Raw genomic sequence first — 21,154 nt, 5'->3', positions numbered from 1 at the left:
GAGAAATTAAATTATTATATCCAGAAGAAATTGAATGTGTTATATATACCGTTGAGATTTCAACTAATACACATTGGAAAGAATGCTGAGCTATAGTAGCAAATACTGTAAATATTACTTTCGAAGGCATTTACATTCTCATTAATGTCTTTTCCAATTAAATCTGGTAGGACGTGCTTGTGGGTTCGTTCTCCCAACAGACCAGGTAGTTTTAATCTATTCTCAGGCCAAAGTCCACTTCTTCAACCTGGCCCTAGATCTCACTAATGCTTGTCATTGGTCACCAGACTTACACATCCAGTCCTGGCACTGGAAAAACAAATCAAACCAATGTTGTATTCTGGATGAATCAGTCCCATTAATTCCACATTTTAAGAGCAACAGCATAATTTATATAAAGTGACAGCTTAAACAATGAGCAGACTTATATGTCAGGTTTGTTCCTAATGTGAGACTTGAAATCTGTGGACAAGACAATGTCAACCTGAATTTGAATTAATAAAATTGCTGCTAAATAAGGGTAAGTAGCTCATGAGATTTACAAAATCTATCATTTTAGATATTTTTCCCTTTCATTTTGAAATTATTCATGTATAATCTTATAGGCGTTAGTTTACCACATATTGCTCTAAATTCTAAAAACTATATTATTTACATTGGAGAGAGAAATGTTTTCTTAACTGAATATATTGTGTGTATTAAGTGGCAGGATCCAAAGCAATGCCCCCAATCAGTAGGAAGTTCAGTCTGGGATTGGAAATGCAGCCAGCTAGCTAAGCCCTTCTGAAAAGCTGCCAATGATTGTCATTGTTTTTCCTTTCTTTCACAGAAAGGAGAGAAACACAGCACTTTTGCAAAAGACAACTAATACCCAAGGGACCAAGACAATGAATTCACCTGAACTTTGGGACCCCTCAGAAGTACAACTTTGTTTTGCTTTGGTTAACAATTCTTGCCCTAGAAATGTGAGGTCTGTGCTGAGTGTCTCTACCATGTACATTATCATGATTGGTGCTATAGTGATGACCATACTGGGCAACCTGGTTGTGATCATTGCCATCACTCACTTTAAGCAACTCCACACCCCAACCAACTACCTGATCCTCTCCATGGCCACCACTGACTTTCTGCTGAGCTGTGTGGTCATGCCATTCAGCATGATCCGGTCCATCGAATCCTGCTGGTACTTTGGAGATCTCTTTTGCAAAATCCATAGCTGCTGTGACATCATGCTCTGTACCACTTCCATTTTTCACCTCTGCTTCATCTCAGTGGATCGTTACTATGCAGTTTGTGACCCTTTGCATTATGTCACCAAAATTACCATTCCTGTCATAGAGGTCTTTCTGCTCATCAGTTGGTCTATTCCAATCTTTTTTGCCTTTGGCCTGGTATTCTCAGAATTAAACATAATTGGTGCAGAAGATTTTGTTGCAGCCATTGACTGCACAGGTTTGTGTGTGTTGATATTTAATAAGTTCTGGGGGGTTATGGCCTCCTGTATAGCCTTTTTTCTCCCTGGGATGGTAATGGTGGGGGTTTACATACACATTTTCACAGTAGCCAGGAAGCACTCTAAGCAAATTGACATGGGTCCTACGATGAAACAAGTTGGGACAGAAAAGAAAATGAAAGCATCATCCAAAAAGGAAAGCAAGGCCACCAAGACATTAAGCATAGTCATGGGGGTGTTTGTGTTTTGCTGGCTGCCCTTTTTCCTCTTGACAATTACAGACCCTTTCATTAACTTTACAACTCCTGAAGATTTGTATAATATCTTCCTTTGGCTGGGTTATTTCAATTCCACTTTCAATCCCATCATATATGGCATGTTTTATCCTTGGTTTCGCAAGGCATTGAGGATGATCGTCACAGGAATAATCTTCCACCCTGACTCTTCCACCCTAAGCCTGTTTCCTGGACATGCTTAGGCGATGAATGCTTTCCATTCTTTAAGATCCTTTCCTGGTAGGGAATCTGGGATACTTTATGCACCATAAGGTAGGGGCATGGCTGTAGTAGATAAGAAGATTCTTTCAGTTGCTGTAACAGATGTCTAAGTAGGAGCACCAAATCAAGCCTTCTAGGTATACCAGAGCTATCAAAGTGGTTAATTTCTGGGGTGTTTAGGAAGGCACCTCCAATAACAAGAAACTCTCTTCCAAGGCTGGCTGATTCCTGAATTTCCAAAATTAGAAAGTTGGAATTTCACTCCTTTGGCTTAAATCAAATAATAAGGATCTTCTACTTTTTTTTACCTGTAAACATCAGAAGAGGAGACACAGACTGACTGGTTGGCTCAGTGTGTTGGGCATTGTCCCACAAACCAAAGGGCTGACAGTTCAATTCTTGGTCAGGGGACATGCCTGGGTTGCAGACGAGGTTCTCAGTTGGGGGCATGCAAGGGGCAACCAATTGGTGTTTCTATTGCACATAGATGTTTCTCTCCCACTCTTTCTGCCTCCTTTCCGATCTTTTAAAAAATAAATAAATATAATCTTTTTTTTTTTTTAAAGAGGAGAGGCAGTTGGTTCATACTCATTGACAGCCACATACAGTTTAACTAAACCTTTCTTGAGATTATTCTTAACATCTTAGAGGAGCGGGGCAAGAGCTTGAGAATACTGGGATTCTGCATTGGGAAGCATGTAAATGACAGAAAGGGAGAAGGAAGCAGACAGTTGTATTTACTTCAGATTTTATTGGTTCTGACTTAAACCTCTTTAAAAAAAAAGAGTTGATGTGAGGTTTGCAATATTTTGATAAAACTGAAGTGTTTTATTAAATTAGAAGAATGGGTAAATAGTTTAGAAGTATATTCTTTTTCTCAATATGTAATTTTTATGTATATACACATGTATATAGGTGGTGTTCATCTCTTTGGGGGTGTGTGTACACATACTAATTATTCACCAATGCTGAACTTCATTCACAAACTGAAGTTCTTTCCCTGCCCAGAGTTTTAGGATAATATTTATTGCCTTGATGAATGTCTCTGCTCTGTGTCTTTTTGTCGTTCTTCCTTCTCTTACTCCATAAACTTATTTCACCAAATTTTGATTTTTATAGTCTTCTTTTCATTCTTCACACCATCTCTCTGTCTCTCTAATCCATTGGTTCTCAATCAGGGATAATTTGTCCCTTGGAGACATTTATGGTTGTCACAACCAGAGAGGGGGTAGTAGTGACATCTAAGAGGTAGAGGTAAGGGATGCTGCTAAACACCCTACAATGTACAGAACTGTCCCTCACAACAAAGAGTTATCTGGTCCCCAACTTCAATAGTGCCATGGTTGAGACACCGTGTTCTAATCTCATCTCATCTCACAGCTTCTATGACCACCTCTCTCTATATTTCTCTCAAACATATTTACATTTACCCTTATCATTTCTCCCAAATTTGAGTATTTTTGTTTTTTAACAATCAGTATCTTTTTGTAGGCTCCCTCAAGATCTCAAACTAAACACATCCATCATTTTCCTTCTATGCCCACTGCACCATCCCAAACCTGTCTCTTCTGGCTCCTGCTTTGTATCAGGGCTGGGTGTGCACAGGTGTGTTAGTTCCTTATCAAGCCTGTAAGCTTTTTGTGTGCAAGACTACAACCTTTTATTACTTATGCTGGTATCCCACAGTGCTTGACATGGTACCTTTCCCATAAACATGTCTGAACACATTTGTTAGGTGACTAAAACATAGGAACTTTGAGGATATGAGAATTACTCAAATTCACAGAAATATGAGTTATAAAACAAAGGAGATTAGACAGTGGAGGCTTCTTTTATTGGAACGAAAGATGGAAAAAAGAGCCTATTTGTAAAGCAGAGATAGAACTGAATTTAGTTCCTGTTCTAATGGGCTTTGGTCATCTGTGCACAGTGTTGTACTGGGAAACATGAGCTCAGAGCCACTACTGCACATAATGGAAAAAGACTCACCAAACCAGAAATGTTTGCAGCACATAGAAAGACACTTTCAGTCCATACAGTGAACTTCTGAGGATAGAAGCTAGGTCTTCAGTTCCTTTGCTTAATGTGTCAATAATCCAAGTGTTTCAGGAACAAGTTTTGTCATGTAGAAATATTGTTCACTAGCCTGTATATTGACAGGTTGGAAAAAATTTAAATGGAACATACAAACAAAGAATGTTTATATGTGGATGGAGCAATATATTCATTAATGTTTGCCTATATTTGCAGAAAGTAAGGTTGCTTTTAATAACAATAACCTTAAGACACTGGTAGGTTACAAAGTGAAAATTTGTTATCATTGTCATAGGTTTTAATGTTAAGTGTATTTATTATAGGAATTCTTATAGTAATATCAGAATATTTGGTTAATCAAACCCCATCCATTCTCTGACCTGGCCAATGACATCACACCTCTATGTAGGACATCTAACCCTAAGGTTTCTAATGTTCACATACATACATCCTAAAGGCACTCATAAACCTTTCGGTTTTTTTAAAATCTAAACTTGTTATTAAAAAAACTACTTATTACTCTAAAACATCTTCAAAAACATTCCTATTCAGTTAAGAATTCCCAATACGTTCTTGATCTACCTGTTCTGTTGAACATTTGTAGCTTCGTATGGTCAGTAATTATAATTTTATAATTTAAAGGTAGCGTATTTAGGTCATGAGATGTCATTAAATTATTGTTTTCATAGGACAGTATTTGAAATCAAAATTCAGTTTCAAAACACTTAACAGTATATTGGTTTATTCTTTGCTGATTGCGGTAATTTAATCCTTCAGGAAGAGATTTCCCCTGCCCCTAATCCAGAAGGCCTGAGGAACAGGAGGACTTCCTCAAGCTTCAGGCCTCCTTCCAGGGCCTGATAGAGCAATAGGCCACCTTACAAGGTCAGGAGGATTTTACAATTTGCTTTTCATGATGAGCCTCCTGTACTCTTTGGGAATTCACCAAGACATTGGACTGCTAAACCCAAGGGACTGAATAGGAAGGGCAGCGAGTCATTCAGCACATACTCAGTTTTTTTTCATTTGATCTTCAAAATAACATAAAATACATGACAACATCAAGGAACTGATGTTTTGAGTCCATGTGGTGGTCCTTTATGCAGATCAGCATTTATATTGCTCACCAGAGGTAGAGAAGAAATGAAGGAGCAGGTGGAAACTTCTGCTGACTCATCATCATTCCTTACCTTAATAAAGAACTGTAATTTACAAAGGTTGTCCATGAACATTAGCTTAATTATTTCTCAAAACAGCTGCACATGCTCTTCCCAGGCTAGTCCAAGGGAAAGTGAACAACCGCATCATTTTTCCTCATCTAATGCTCTCCTTTCCAGGACTCATCCAGGCTAAACAGAGTAGTCATTATCTTGGGAGGATGGTGAATGCCATGTACACCTTGCTTTCTGTATTAAAAACTACTCAGTTCAACAAACATTTAGTGAGTATCTACTGTATGCCAAGTGCTATTCTGAGTGCTTATGGTTCAGAGATGAATAAAACTCAAATCATGACCTCAAGGAAAGATCAGAGGCACTTGATTACACTGCAGGAAGCTAAGCAAGTTTGGAGAAGGAAAATTAATTTAACCTGGCTAGGGGTTTAGAGAAGACTGCCTGAATTTTAGGCCAAAGGGCTGTGCCATCAGGGTTAGTAAAGGACCCATTTCCAGTCACTGAAGTGGGACTATGTATATTGCATTGCAGCTTTGATATAATATATTCCAGAACCAAAAACTTTTTTGGAGGTTTCCATCTTCAGGCCTTATTCCAGTTGTAAGATATTTGTCCTATTTTTCAGATTCTTGGTCAGATTAGTCTTAGAGTCATAGGACTCCTTGGCTGACTGCATGTGGTTTATGACTTGTAACCTAAGGGGTGCCATGGTATGTGGTAAAGCAAGATCCTTCCTGGTGTGATTAATGCTGGAGTAAGAAATCTATTTCCATGCACATAGACTTGGTACAAGGCAAGTTTTAAGCAATCACCACTGGGTTTAGCCAGGGTTTTGTGGAGAATGGGGAGTTACATGCCAACCTTTTTCATCTTTTTTGACTTGTCCCACATTCTCCTACAGAACCAACTAGCAAATGTACTCTATTATCACCTTTAGAATTCTGTCATTTTTACAACATTAGTTTGACTTATATTGTGAAATGATTTCACCAAGAGGCATTCTGTCTTCTGGAAGTTTGGTGCCAAGAAACATAAAGAACAGAATATTATTGAACATGTTATTTTTGTTATTTTCCTTGATAATACCCTTGTGAGTCTAATTGTAGGTACTCTTACCAATGGGGAGACAGAGAGAGGGAGAGGATAAGTAATGACCTAGAAGATGGCAGAACAAAAATCTAACTCTTCTGTGCCCAGGTGAACTGTTCAGTATACTGTGATTTCTTTAGCCAGTACAAAACATAGTTTGACAGGCATGGAAATATAGAACAGACTGAAAGTGACCAGAGGGGAGGGGCAAGGGAGATAGTGGTGGAAAGAAGGGGAAGGGACTAAGCAAAGAACATGTATGAATGACACACAGACATGGACAACAGTGTGGGAATTGACAGTAGGAGCAAAGGGTAGAATTAGTGGAGGAGAGCAAAGGGGGGAAATTGGGACAACTGTAATAGAATAACAATAAAAATGACTTAATAGAAAAATATAAGGCAAAGTAAAACAAAAGGCATCATGATAAATTCAATGTGGCAGTCACAAACCAAAGGACTTATGATCAGGAGACTTGGCCAAGATGGAGGCATAGACAGACACACTGTGTCTCCCTCCACAACTAAGAAGGAATACAACTACCTCAAAACTAGAGACAACCAGAAGTTCCAGAAAATCAAGCTGCATGAAGTCCAGAAAACAAAAATATAAAGAAATACTCATCCAGATAGGTAGGAGGGGTGGAGCCAGGGCAGAGAGGACGTGGTGTGGTGGTGGCAGCAGCAGCGGCAGTGGCAGCAGCAGGCTGGCAGAAAGTGCAGTCACACATTTTAAAAAGTCAGATGGGACACCTGGGGAGCATTCCCAAATCCTCACCAAACTGCACAGTTCACTGTCCCAGCACTGGGAAAAATCAAGCCTCATTGTTTCTGACTGTGCAAACCAGTGGGGGTTGGGGTGGAGGCAGAAACTGCCAGTCTCTCAGCATAGGCCACTTGTTTAAAGGGACCCCACAGTCCTCGAACGTCCACAGACCCACCCACTCTGGGAACGATAGCCAGGGCAACAGCTAGAGAGGCACCAGTCCCATACAGAAGTGGGAGAAGTGCCTGGAAAATGGGTGAATGCTGGGCAAGCAGCATTGTTCCCTCTCAGACCCCTCCCCCACATAAGAGCCACAACGTGATGAAACAGGTTGCCCTGTACTGACAAATCCCTAAGGCTCCGCCCCTTACAATGTAACAGGAGTGACAACTCTACCTAAGACACAGAGGCAAACACACACAGGGAAGACTTCCAGCCAAGATGGAGGCCTAAACTGACACAGTCCATCTCCCTCCACAACTAAGAAGAAACAAGTACCACAAGACCAGAAATAACCAGAAGTTCCAGAAAATAAATGGAAGTCCAACTTATGAAGTTATAAAGAAGTGGTGCTTGTCTGGACCAGTAGGAAGGGTGAAGGAGGGGCAGAGAGGTCAAGCTGTGCTGGTGGCAGCAGCAGCGGCAATAGCAGTAGGACGGCGGTAAGTACAGACACCCATATTTAAGGGGAGACGAGAAGTGCCTGGGGAGCACTCCTGGCTGCAGACCAAACCTGTCAGCTTGCGATTCCAACACTGGGGAAAGCAGACCCCCATTGCCTCTGACTGTGAAGGCTGGAGGTCATGGGGATGGAAGAGGAGGCTCCTGGTCTCTCAGCAGAGAGTGAATGGCAGGAATCCATCTTGGGCCCCTGCCCCCACACAAAATGCCACAGTGTGGTGATAAGGGTCACCCAGTTGTGATGAGTGCATGGGCCTCCACCCCCTATAGCATAGGAGGTGTGACAGCCCTGCTCAGAAAACAAAAGTAAACACAAAACTGTCAGGATGGCACAGATCATTATAGAGATCCCGGTTATACAGCTAATATCTAATCTAACCACTCAGCAGATAGGAAATCTTTTTGAGGCACAGTTCAGAGCTTTGGTTATAAAAATGCTTACAGACATAACAGCAGATCTTAAACAAGGCGGGGAAGGAATGAAGGCTCGTCCTGCTGAAATGATCGAAAACACATATGAAACTAGTGGTGAGGGAAAGAAAATCAGGGATCAAATCAACAAATCAGAACATAGGGAAGGAACAGTCAACCAGTGCAGAAAGAGGAAACAAAAAGTGAGGAAAATGAGGAGAGGCTCAGAAACAAATAGGTCAGCTATAATTGGGCCAATATCCAAATCATAGGGTTGACAGAAGATGAAGAAGAAGAAGAACTAGAAATCGAAAAAGTATGTGAAAAAAAAAAACAATGAAGCAGAACTTCCCTAATTTGGGGAAGGAAATAGACTTATAGGTCCAGGAAGCACAGAGAGTTCCAAAACAACTGGACCCAGGGAGAACCACACCAAGACACATTATAATCAAAATGTCAAAAATTAAAGCTAAAGAGAGAATCTTAAAGGCAGCAAGAGAGAAGAAGAGAATTACATACAAAGGGGTCCCAATAAGACTCTCAGCTGATTTCTCAAAAGAAACTTTGCAAGCAAGAAGGGACTGTCAAGAAATATTCAAAGTAATGAAAAGCAAAAACCTACAACCATGATTACTCTATCCAGCGAAGCTGTCATTCAGAATAGAAGGTCAGAGAAAGTGCTTCCACGACAAAGTAAAACTGAAGGAGCTCATCAGATCCAAAACACTGTTATATGAAATGTTAAAGGGACTTGTTTTGGAGAAAGAGGATCAAAACTATGAACATTAAAATGAAAATTGTATCACAAAAACCAACAACAGAAGCTAGGAACCGAAACAAAGGCAAACTAAGTAGGAAACAAGAGTGGGAAAAGAATTATAGGTATGAGGAACATTATAGGGGGAGGTCAGCAGGGAGGGGGAAGGGGGTAGAGAAAGGGAGATGGTACAGAAATTAAGAAGCATAGTAGGAGGGAGTGGAGTAGACAGGAAGATGTCGAGAAGAACTATATGCACAATCAGTGGGCATGGACTAAGGTGGGGGACAAATGGTGGGGGGTCACTGGATGGAGGGGAACAAAGGGTAAAGAAATTGGGACAACTGTAACAGCATAATCAATAAAGCATATTTTTTTTAAAAAGGACTTATGATCAATTATTCTCAATTATTTCTCTTGTTGAGACAAATGTACACAAATAACCCTAAAGCAGAAGGGATACATGAAACTCACTGAAAAATTAAACAAAAGACTTTATAAATCCAGTGTGTTTAATTTTCATCTTTAACTAATTGACAGGATAAATTATGATGCTGTGTTAAGAAGGAAACAAATTATTGAGACCTGTGAATAGTGTAAACTAGGTCCCTTGGTACTCATTCAGTGCTCATTTGCATAACATACAACATGCAGAAGTAGTTTCTATTTGTAGTATAAAATCTGTCATCTTTGCAGATAGAAGAGGATTCTGCATACCTATGTCTACCTGCTACAAAAAGGACTTATTCCCATAAGTGATTCTGATTCCTGCCTCTGTAAGTAGCTGGGGAACCCTAAGTTCAATTTATTAGAATTTGCTTAAAAATTTTACAGACTAGTGTTAAGATAGATAAGATACTTTTTCACATCAGATATTCCTCCGAAGATGTATAAATACTGTGTTTTAGAAATTGCGAAGGATGCAAAACTGAAACAAGGCAATTTCATTCTTTCAATTCGTTGCATACGAAATTTTTTTTCTTGGGAAGAGTTGAAATATAATTGAAAAGCTTAATCTGTTGATTTTACTGTCAATTTATTTAATCCTTAAAGAGGAGACCGAGAAGTTACTCTTTACCTAAGTAATGATTTGTTAACAAGAATTAATTTTTTGCTTGGCTCAGACTCATAACATTAAATATCATTTTACCTTTAACAATAGGTAACTTATCCAAGTGGAAGAGACACCTTCTCAATAATTGTATAATACCTCCTGTGAAATAGCTATTTTTTCCTTTGAGAAAACATTTAGCTTACATCTTTCTTCTCTTTTCTTAAGGGTAGCATCTTAACTCGTTTCCCAAGTTCCAGTCAGACAAACCAGGGCTAGCAGAAGTAACTCTTATGAGACCTTGAATCCTGTGCTATATTTGATTTCTCAGGGTGCGTTTGATTCAGTACTCAGAAAAATTGTACTACATTGCCCTTTAGTTCCTCTCTAGATCTCACTCCAACTGTTTAGCAGATAAAGATCTATTTATTTATTTATCTGTTTATTTATTTATTTTGGGGGGACAGGTGGCCTGATGTTAGAGAGAGAAGGAAGAGTAGGAACCATAAATGAGCGCTGTCCCCAACCAAGGTGCTGAAGACCACCCCCTGGTGTTCTGCTACCAGGTAAATGGATCTTGCCCCAGGACTGTCCATCCTCTGGGCATCCAGTTGACCATCTACCTGGCCTGTGCAGCAGGCATAATGATTACAGTCCTAGGAAATCTGTTTGTGGTGTTCACTGTGTCCTTCTTCAAAGCACTGCACACTCCCACCAACTTCCTGCTGCTTTCTCTGGCCCTGGCTGACATGCTTCTGGGTCTGCTGGTGCTGCCGCTCAGCACCATTCGCTCAGTAGAGAGCTGCTGGTTCTTTGGAGACTCTCTCTGCCGCCTACATACCTACTTGGACACCCTCTTCTGCCTTGTCTCCATCTTCCACCTCTGCTTCATTTCCATTGACCGCCACTGTGCCATCTGTGAGCCTCTGCTCTATCCCTCCAAGTTCACAGTTCGGGTGGCTCTCAGGTACATCGTGGCAGGGTGGGGGATGCCAGCAGCTTACACGGCCTTCTTTGTCTACACAGACGTAGTTGAGAGAGGACTCGGCCAGTGGCTGGAAGAGATGCCTTGCCTGGGCAGTTGCCAGTTGCTGTTCAATAAGTTTTGGGGCTGGTTAAACTTTCCTGTGTTTTTTCTCCCCTGCCTCATCATGATCAGCTTGTATGTAAAGATCTTTGTGGTTGCTGCTAGGCAGGCCCAGCAGATCAGCACCTTCAATAAAAGCCTGGCTGGCACTGCCAAGCGTGAAAGAAAAGCTGCCAAGACCCTGGGCATTGCTGTGGGCATATACCTCTTGTGCTGGCTTCCTTTTACCATCGACACGCTGGTGGACAGCCTCCTTAACTTCATCACACCCCCTCTGGTCTTTGACATCTTCATCTGGCTTGCGTACTTCAACTCAGCCTGCAACCCCATCATCTATGTCTTTTCCTATCGGTGGTTCAGGAAGGCTCTGAGACTCGTCTTGAGTCCAGAGATCTTCTCACCTCGAACACCTACTGTTGATTTGTATCAAGAATGACTCCTTTACTGGCTTCAGGTGAACAGCTGGGCTCTGCAGGAAGGCTACGTGGTGCTGTGGCAGTGGATGAAGAGATGAGTTCGTGGGCATGCTTCCAGGGAGCCTGGTTTAAGTGGAGGAGAAACATCAACTTCTTAAGTTGGAAAGAGATATAGCACTCCCTTCATTCAAGGTTTCTATAGTAGAATGCAGGAAAGAGAGAGGGGGAAGGAAGTCCTCTAACTATTTATTGGATAGGTTAAAACTCTGTGAAAATATTTGGCTCTGCATTCATTGCTCCATTGAGACAAGTAAGATACAGAAGTGGAGGGAGAAGATCACAGAGGTCAGTATATCTGAATTCTCCTCCTGGTTTTGCCACTTGGCAGGGCCGGGTGAGACTACTTCAGTCTTTGACTTCCTTCCCTATCACCAAGCTTCCTCCTTTTAAAAATGAGGGGCATGTACTGTTTGTTTCTAAGGTGTCCTGAAGCTCAAATAGCATATAATCTAACTTTGGGAAGCATTTTTTGAATCCTAATTTCACCTTACTTTTCATAGTCATAGCCAAGTGTTTGGAACATTTTTCAAAATGTCCCCTTTAAGATCCCTGTCTCCTTGGAACCCAATGACAATGTATGCCAGTTTTGTCTATTTCAATGATCTCTGAGTAAATGTATTATAATTTTTAATATGTTATATTTTTGAAGGAATATTTTCTTCCTTTCCTTTTGTAATAGAAACTTTAAAATATGTGAAATATTTTCCACAAAAAAATAATAAAAATAAAAGTGATAATGAACCACATCTCGCCATTTTAGTTTTCCTCCTCTTTTTTTTTAATCACACAAGTTATAACTACTATCTTTTAATTTTATGATAGCATATTATTTTCTTTGGAAAAACAAATACTTATGCCATATTCTTGCTCAGAACTGAACCAAATGTTTTTCAGGAACTATTACTAGTAAAGGTAATGACACCTTTTATGTGCATCTTGCTTCTGGTTTTTTCCTAAATCTTTTTCTCTGATCTCTAGTCATTCTACTTCCACTTAGGTTTTGTTTTTGTTGTTTGTTTGTTTGTTTTTCAGATTAATACTTGTTTATTTGGAAAACTTTGTAAGTTAATTTGTGGTCTCTGGTGCACAGATGTACAGATACATGTAGTTATAGATAAAGATACGGACATATCAATCTCAGTAAATAAATAAAGTCATATTTTGAAGTTGGCTGAAATAGATTTATTCCATCTATTTCCTTTTATGTGCTAAAAAAATAACCTCTTGACACAATTCTTATTTCTAATTTTAAAAATATTATGAAATATTTTAATGTATGTCAAATGCTTAATTTTCTTTGAAAGTAATTATTCCTTTCCATTTAGCTCTTAATCATTAAGAGACAATTAAGTTACAAATGAATTATAAAATGTTGACACATTAAGAAACTAGGAACACTTTGTCTTAGATATAACAATAAATATAATTTGCAAAGTATAAGTCAGTCATTACTTTAAAAACACATTTCCCTCTTACCATCCTGGAAATAAATTCACACGCATTCCCAATCCACTGGGCATGGCACTGTCTGTCCTGGAAGTAAGAACACTCAGCTACTTCACAGGGTGGAATTTGCATATTAGTCATTTTCAGAGGAGCAGGAAATGATTCTGCTTTCCTCACATCATAGTTTTCTGTTAGAGGGAGAAGGCTGCATTAACCAAGCAAGATTCCATGATAGAGAGAAGGGAAGGATGGAAAGGAAATATTCTATTTACTGAAAACCTAAGCATCTCATTAACAGCCCACAAACCCTGCGAAGCAGATATTATCAGCCTTATGTTACAGACGAGGCACACAGATATTCAGTGATTTACTCTCTTTTTGCTTAAATACCCTGGCTTACCTACTATGTCTCTGAGATATTAGAGAAAACTGGACAGCTAATAAATTTGTGGGTAGGACTAAAATTTAAAAGCAAGAAGCAGACTTCAGCTTCTAGTGAATCACAAAAACCCTAGAACATGAGTGTCGTGGCACAATGTTCATATCACCAACGAGCCAGGGGAGGGTGAGAGCAAGAATCACACCCATGGTGACATCACAAAAGGGCTGCAGGATCTGATGGTTAACAGGTCAGTCTCCTGATGCCAAAATTTGATGCCCAGCCCCTTCATCACCTTTGATATGACAATAGGATGCAAGAAGCAAAATTGTTGCACCCAAAATATCTGGTTAGGCCCTGGGATCAATGATATTGCCCTGAGACATGAGTAGAATGTGCATGGTGGTCCTTTCCCGTTCAGGGGTAATAACCTTTTCTCACTCTGTCTCTCTGAATGAGAATTAACTAAATTTAAGGCACGTGTTCTTAATTTTTTCTGCCATGAACTTCTTTAGCACTTTGGTAATGACCGCAGACCTGTTTCAGAATAAGACTTTTAAGTTGATTAAAAAGTTTAAAAATCACATAGAATTACAAAGGAATACAATTATATTGAAATACAATTATCAAATTACCTCCTAAATTGCCAAGTTTGCAATATAATCATATATGTGCTTCTTTATGAAAGCATTAAATAACCAGGTGCAATAACTGTTGTAATTATGTAATAGTCATGAGCATAAGTGAAATCTCATGATATCTGCAAGAACTATACTGTGATTCAAAAACTGATTTCAACTGGTGACAAAAATCAGAGATAGTGCCAACATTACTGTGGTTTATTTTGCCTCCATTCAAAACAAAAAGAAGCGCTAAATTTCAGTTACAGATTAGTGAATAAAGACATATTTTTTCATCTAAGTTCATGGACACCTTGACTAAAGACTCTCTTTTAAATGTGAATACCAGATTCCTCTTCTGAGAGTGATGCCTTTGTGCTCAAACATGAACAGGAGGCAGTAGCAGTCAGACCTCTCTATTAATTGCAACAGCCCGCAGCCTGATAAATGCTCATCTTCATCTAGAACATTCCACCAGAAAAGAGCTCAACAAGAAGAATCATTTCTTGATGTTTTTGTACTTGTTTAGATTTTTTTTTTAATTCCCTGTTTCACAAAACAGCCTGATATTTAATTCCAAGAAGGATCCTTCTTGTTTTATATGAGCCTGACCATTATTTCTTCTCTAAACATCTTCTAACCAATTTAATCAAACCAGGGTATGCAATCTATATGTCCAAGGGTTTTGAGCAGGGCAATTTCCATAGCAAGAGCCCTTCTGTATTGCTTCTGAATAGCTATGTTCCACAGTTAGTTCTACAGGGGCATCAAGAATCAAGAAGTTACACCAACAGTTACCCACAAAGTGTGTCAGAGAATCAGGCCCCCTCTTTTATGCACTTTTATAGTTTGTGTAGCTTTTTTCCCTGGAACTGTAACAGCTGCAAGGTTGGAATTGTAGAGAAAGCCTTTGATAATCAAAGGGGAGAGTTTCACCATTCTTGGTCCTGACCTTTGGCCCCTATCACATAATGCCACTGAGATTTTATCTTCTATACTCCTCACCTTAATTTTATGCTCCTTTCCCACTGCAGCCTACACTGCTCCCTACCCCCTTGGAGGACACAAATGTCTCAGATCCACCAATGCTGTGTTTGGCCCTGTGACAGGCTTTGATCAATGTATGTTCAAGCTAGAGCATGAAATGTAATTGTGTGGTTCAGTCCAGCTCTTAACTTTCTGCTATGGTCTCAAGAGTAACTGCTCCGTAGCCTGGGTTCCAGAAGGAGGAGATGCAGGAGCAGACCTGCGGCTCACCTGCAGCTGGGAGCAGAGCAGCTGTCATCACAGCCCTCACGGAACACAAGCAAACAGTCAGTGTTTGTTGCAGAGCATTGAGCTTGTTTGTTATTGGAAAACTGACTAATCTACACAAAATGCCAGTGACTGTGTCATGGTGTCCCACTCTGAACTCAGCATAGAAGTAACTGCCAGTCTCGAAAGTGATCTTCCCGTATTTTCATATTTTGACCACATCAAGTATATTATGAGATATAACACCAGCCACCCTGGAAGAGTTTGAAACCAGAGGGCAAGCTTTCTTAAAAACTAGTATTTTGTATATACTTTTAATCCTTCTGACTTAGGACAACTTAGGGGTTTCCTTCCACTGCGGGTGTGGGTCCTGAACAGCAAACCCAGGATTGTTCTGAGGGCCTTACATATGTTATGAAAAATTCAGAGTGTATAGCCCTCACCTACCTCTCTTAGTGCTGAGGTTCAGAGAAATATATTCACTATTCAGACTCTCAACTAATATTTATTGAGAACCTACTATGTGCCGAGTGTGATGCTACATTCTGTTGGATTCAAAATTCTTGAAATGTCATCATTGTACTTAAAAAATCTTTCAGTCCAAGGGCATGGCAACAACTAAAAATAAGAACGAACAAGGCAGAATAAAAAAAATCAGTTCCCAGTACAGTTACAGCAAAGAGCTACAATCCTCAAAGAGGGAGCAGGCACTTATTTCTGGAAGGACCAATGTTCAGAAGTGAGGGCTACAGAGTCAGGCAGGCCTGAGCAGATTCAGATTTAACCCCTTCCTCTTGCTGGTATCTTAGGCAAGTTCTTTGCCTCCCAGAAGCCTGTTTTCTCATCTGAGATAATACCTTTCCTGCAGTGTTGGGAAGACGGGGTAAGATAAGCACATAAATAATTTGTCATAGTAGCTGACTCAGGGAGTGCTCCAGAAATTGTCTCAATCACAAAGACTGAAAAGAGGAAGGGACATTTGAACTAGGTTTTAAAGATGGGTAGTTTCTTAAGGGGTTAAAAAGGCAGGGAAATGTATTTTAAACAGGAGGATCAGAATAAAAATTAGTATGTACTTCATTTAAAAAAATCTATCTTGGGGGGAAAAATGAGACAAGTGTAATAGAACAGCAATAAAAAATGGAAAGAAATAAAAACAAAAATAAAACAATAAAAATAAAAACTTTAAAAATTTATCTTTATTAAACTTGAATTCTTATTCAAAAAAATTCTGTGAAAGGACAGGGTTCAAACAGGTTGAGAAGACTGTTCTAGGTCACAAAATTGACACAGAGCAGAGCTGAGACTTGAACCATGGCTGCCCTCGCCGGTGTCAATGAGCATTCTAGGAAACCAGCCTGCTTTTTCCCAGGAGCACAATTTGAAGGACTTGTCTAGGGTCTTGTTGACCATTGTAAATGCTCACAGAGCTGGATCATTGAAGGTACTTGAGACAGTACAAATAATGTGTCTTTTTACATTTTTATTGTTCTTTTTAAAAGAAGTTTTTTCAACTATAAAAACAATATCATCTATTAGAGAAAACTGAAAAGTATCAAGAAGCACAAAAGAGGAAAAATAAACTCTAATTCCCACTTTCTAGAGACAACTGATATCAATATTTTATATATTTTCTTTAGTCTTTTTGCTCAAAGTATGATGTTTGTATTGTGATTGTATTTAAATGTAGTTATTTTGTTCTGAGGTCATGGTGATTTGTAAATCTGATACTCATTTTCTTGATGTCCAGGAGAAGGTGGCATCACTCTGTCTTCTGCCTCTTGGTCACATCTCTGCCACTCTGACTCTGCTCCTCCCCTCCTTCCCTCATAAAGACACTCGTAATTACATTGAGCCCATGTGGATAGTCCAGGAAAACCTCCTCATATCAACATAACATCAACAAAGTCTCCTTTGCCAAGTAAGATAACTTAGTCATAGGTTCCAGGGATCAGGACACTGATGTCTTTGAGGGGACATTGTTCTGACTGCCACCAGTACCTATGATTCCCCTCTCATATATTTAATCCAAGATTTTGTAATTTCACTATCACTAACACAAAAGGCTGTAGTGCTGAGGCCACCTATGCTCATATGTTCTTGACTTAATAATGACTGAGTTTTCTTTACTTCCAGTTACATGTTTTTAATTCTGGATTGAAACAGTATGAATTTAACCTGAAAGCACAGCTCACCTAGTAACCAGTACTAAAAAAAATCAGAATTTCAAGCAGGGAGGCATATCAATGGTTGTGTATGTAAGTCCAGTTTCCTGGATAACATCAGATTCAAAAATAATCAGTAGCTGAGATAACAATTATAAAGGGGTAGATCCCAGTTATTGAGTCCTAAGAACAAAAAATCTTGCTGAACACCAAATGTTAAATGATTTAATAGCATATTCAACAAATTCTTCAGACATGACCAACTTACTACTTTTTAAAAATACATTTATATGCATTCTCCTAATGCTAGGGCATGGCTTTTAATTTTATTTATCCACTCAACTAACTGAAAGAAAGCAATAACAAAGGAACAGAGTGTGTTTGTGTGTGTGTGTGGGGGGGGGGTCCAGTAAGAACTGCCTGGTTTTCTCACGGTGATTCTTAAGAAAGTGTCTGACCTCATGGAGCTTACACATTATCCAGAGGGACAGACAAAACACAAGTCAATATATAAATAAGGTTATAACAAACTTAAAAGTACAATTAAGGCAACGAGAAAACAAGTTAAATGAAAGGCTAGAGAGATACCAACATTAGCTAAGACAGTGATTTTTGTGAGGAGGTGAAGTAAAAGCTGAGGCCTGAGGATGACAAGGGGACACGTCAGCGAAGACCTGAAAGAAAGAGCAATGCAGGTAGTGAGGTAACCTGTGCAAAGCTCCTGAGACGTGTTGTTGGGGTACTCAGAGGGTAGGAGTGGGGAAACATGGTTGGAGCATAATGGGGTGGGAGAGAATGTAATAGGATGTGGTCAGAGAGTTTTTCAGGATCAAGGCTATTTGAGCCCTGACTGGTGTGGCTCAGTTGGCTGGCCGTTGTCCCGCAAAGTGAAAGGTTGACGGTTCAATCCCCGAGAGGCAACGGATCAATGTTTCTCTCTCACATTGATGTTTCTCTCCCTCTCTTTCTCCCTCCCTTCCCCTCTCTCTAAAAATAAATAAATAAAATCTTAAAAAAAAAAAAAAAAAGACTATCTGAGACCTCACAGGCTATAATAGAGAGTTAGAATATGATTATAAATATATCAGAAATTGAGCTTTGGCTTTGAACTCTGAGACTATCACAGAACCTAGAGATTAGGCTCTGATGCTGGAACTAGCCAGGAACTTACAGAAGCTGTTTTTTTTTTTTTTTTAATGTGTGTTGCTGTGGCTAAAATTACCTGTAGTATGCTCTGTCCTCCTATAGCCTCCTACATTCTAGCTCCGCATGGTAAGGCAGCACTGCCGATGAGATTCTAATTGTACTTTAATGAAGGCTGGTTGACTTTATGTGTTTCTGTTGGTTGCTCAGAGACTGTAACAGAAACTGGAATATAGTTGGATTTACGGATGTCTTGTGAGGTCTTAAGCCCCCTGAATCTCCTAATCACTCATTTTAAAAAGAATACTCTCGAATTGCACTAGTAAATATATCATATCTGATAGGCCTTTCTTTAGAACTTTACATGTATAGAAGTCTTTGTATTTTTAGCTGCTAAAACTTTGTCTTTTTAGTAATAAATAAGTTTAGAATTTGATCAAATACTTTTGTTGCATTTCATCAGAATCATAAAAGTTAATTTGTCAAAATGATGAATATATTAATAGATTTCCTAACATTAAGGCAAACTTTTATTTTTAGCCTGGACTAAAATCATGATATATTACCGATGTTAAAAGTCAATGTATATAAGTCCTTCATGTTGAGAGCAAAATACTGAAAATAAAAAAAAAGGAAGGAGACTCAATATTATGAAAGTTTACATTTTTTTCTAGAACTTTTTATCATTAAATATAAAATTATTTTTAGTGATAGGGTTAGACAAATCTTATTAATAGCCTAAAGCTGGATTTTTCTTAAACATTGATCATTAAAATTTTTCTATTTAAAAAAAGCCAAATAAAGAAGTTGGGATATTTTTAAATGTAAAAGACTAATAGATCATTATTTGATGGGTGAAAATAAAGAATTAATCATTCATCTGCTTAAAAAGGTATCTTTATGGACTTACTAAGTGCAAGGTACTAATGTGGACAAATAATTATCAGCAAAATGAAAAGAACAAAACAATTTAATATTTTCAGTAAAAATCAAGTTACTCTATATGTAAAGTGTAGGAATATATCTAAAAATATATCTAAAGGCTAAAAATATCTAAAATTACTGTTCATTTATTGGAATAGACTTAGTTATAAATATAGGGTGGGGAAAATGTAGGTTTACAGTTGTATGTGAGCAGTTTATTCTTGTATTATTCTTTATTAATTATTGTTTTATTTTCAATATGCATAATTGTAAATCTACTTTTGCCCTACCTTGTATAGTTATCAGAAAAAAAGAACATGTATTTTACTTTTAATGCTCACTTCAAGTTAATACAATTTTTAATTTATATTTGTTTTTTTAAATATAAATGTAATGAAGAATCATTAAGACTGATATTTAAATATGTTGATTATAGAACTGTATACTTGAAACTTATGCAGTTTCATTAACAAATGTCACCTAAATAAGTTTAACAAATATAAATAAATAGCTTATAATGTGTCAAAAATGAAGAACAAAAACATAAGTCAAGGGCACTGTAGGCGAAAAAAATAAACATAGTATCTTACAAAGTTGTAAACACATGAGGCATTCATGAAATTGAAGTAAGCATCAATTATGACATCAGTAATAAATAAGTGCTGTTATAGCTATACCCAGTTAAATTGGTAGCTCTCTGAGAGGACCTAGGTAATAATAATGGTCTATTCTGTCTTCATAATTTGTTATTGGTGGATTACTTTGAACCCTGCCACTAATGGATATAATTGCTCTACACTGAGGCAAACTACAGGAATTGTCCTGTAAGCTTCTATGTATGAACACTCGGTTTCAATACTGAAAATTGCACATATACACAAAGCTCCATATAGTGTAACAGTTGTACTTTCAGTATCAATTAATTGAGAAAAATGCATGTGAACAAAAGCTATTATGAATTCAGTAATGCTTTTAAATAAATTTGTACTTTATTAATAAAAATAAACATGTATCCTATTTTTGACTTAATTTTTATATTTACACTATTGCAGATGTCCCCATTTTCCAGCCCACCGTTTTTCTATTTATGTAATTCACACTTGAATCTCTCTCTGAGTACTAATAAGAATTGTTTAAAGACATCTTATTTTCTCTACTTTATCTGTGTTCCTTCTTGGGTCAGTTGCCCTGTTTGTTCTTCTTGTTCATTTTTTCCCCTTTTATTAATTTCCTCAGTTATTCTGAATTAATCAGCTAGGATTTATACTCACCTCTATCCCATCAACTTATTCTTTTCTTCATTAATTTATTTTCTTGGTTTTGAGGGAACTTAATTCATAATATAGAAAAAATTTAATTAACAACATAAATTATGATGCTTGAAAATAAAATCCCTAAAATAGTAGGTAAATGTAGGAAGGGGGTTGGAGCATGTCTTTATTACTGAACTATTTCAAAGATAACACTGGGGAACACAATTTCTGTTGAGTTAGATCTGACACTTATTTTCGACTAACTTTTGGCATCTGACTCCAGAAACGACCCCAGTTTTTCTCTGTCATGTCAACTTTTTAAAGTACAGGGTATCCTTCTTTTGTTCCAAGAATCATACAAAATATACATACAAAGGAAAATAAAGAAAAAGTTACCTGAATATACTGTTTATTTAGAGTCATTTTATTCATATAAAGGTTATATATTGTTACTGTAAGTCAAATTGTGTACAAGTAGAAAAGTTCTGGTACCA

General features: G+C 38.2%; 2 protein-coding genes across 2 annotated transcripts; both read left to right on the top strand.

The window, feature by feature from the left end:
• Positions 1–887: 887 nt before the first annotated feature.
• On the top strand, positions 888–1,931 carry LOC150007784 (trace amine-associated receptor 4-like). The gene has a single exon (XM_090280654.1). It carries the CDS (start codon positions 888–890, stop codon positions 1,929–1,931), a length of 1,044 nt encoding a protein of 347 aa, XP_090136780.1.
• Positions 1,932–10,422: 8,491 nt separating this feature from the next.
• On the top strand, positions 10,423–11,436 carry LOC150007783 (trace amine-associated receptor 5). The gene has a single exon (XM_090280653.1). The coding sequence runs from the start codon at positions 10,423–10,425 to the stop codon at positions 11,434–11,436; it is 1,014 nt and encodes a 337-aa protein (XP_090136779.1).
• Positions 11,437–21,154: the final 9,718 nt, after the last annotated feature.

Source organism: Furipterus horrens, unplaced genomic scaffold, assembly GCF_987537825.1.
Source record: "Furipterus horrens unplaced genomic scaffold, mFurHor1.1.pri manual_scaffold_6, whole genome shotgun sequence".
Lineage (NCBI taxonomy): Eukaryota > Metazoa > Chordata > Mammalia > Chiroptera > Furipteridae > Furipterus > Furipterus horrens.
Note: the sequence above shows the minus strand (reverse complement) of the source record. Positions and strands in the feature narration are given on the sequence as shown.

Excerpts from the sequence above, each read along its gene's own strand:
- LOC150007783 (XM_090280653.1), top strand. The coding sequence starts at position 10,423 with ATGAGCGCTGTCCCCAACCAAGGTGCTGAAGACCACCCCCTGGTGTTC.
- LOC150007784 (XM_090280654.1), top strand. The coding sequence starts at position 888 with ATGAATTCACCTGAACTTTGGGACCCCTCAGAAGTACAACTTTGTTTT.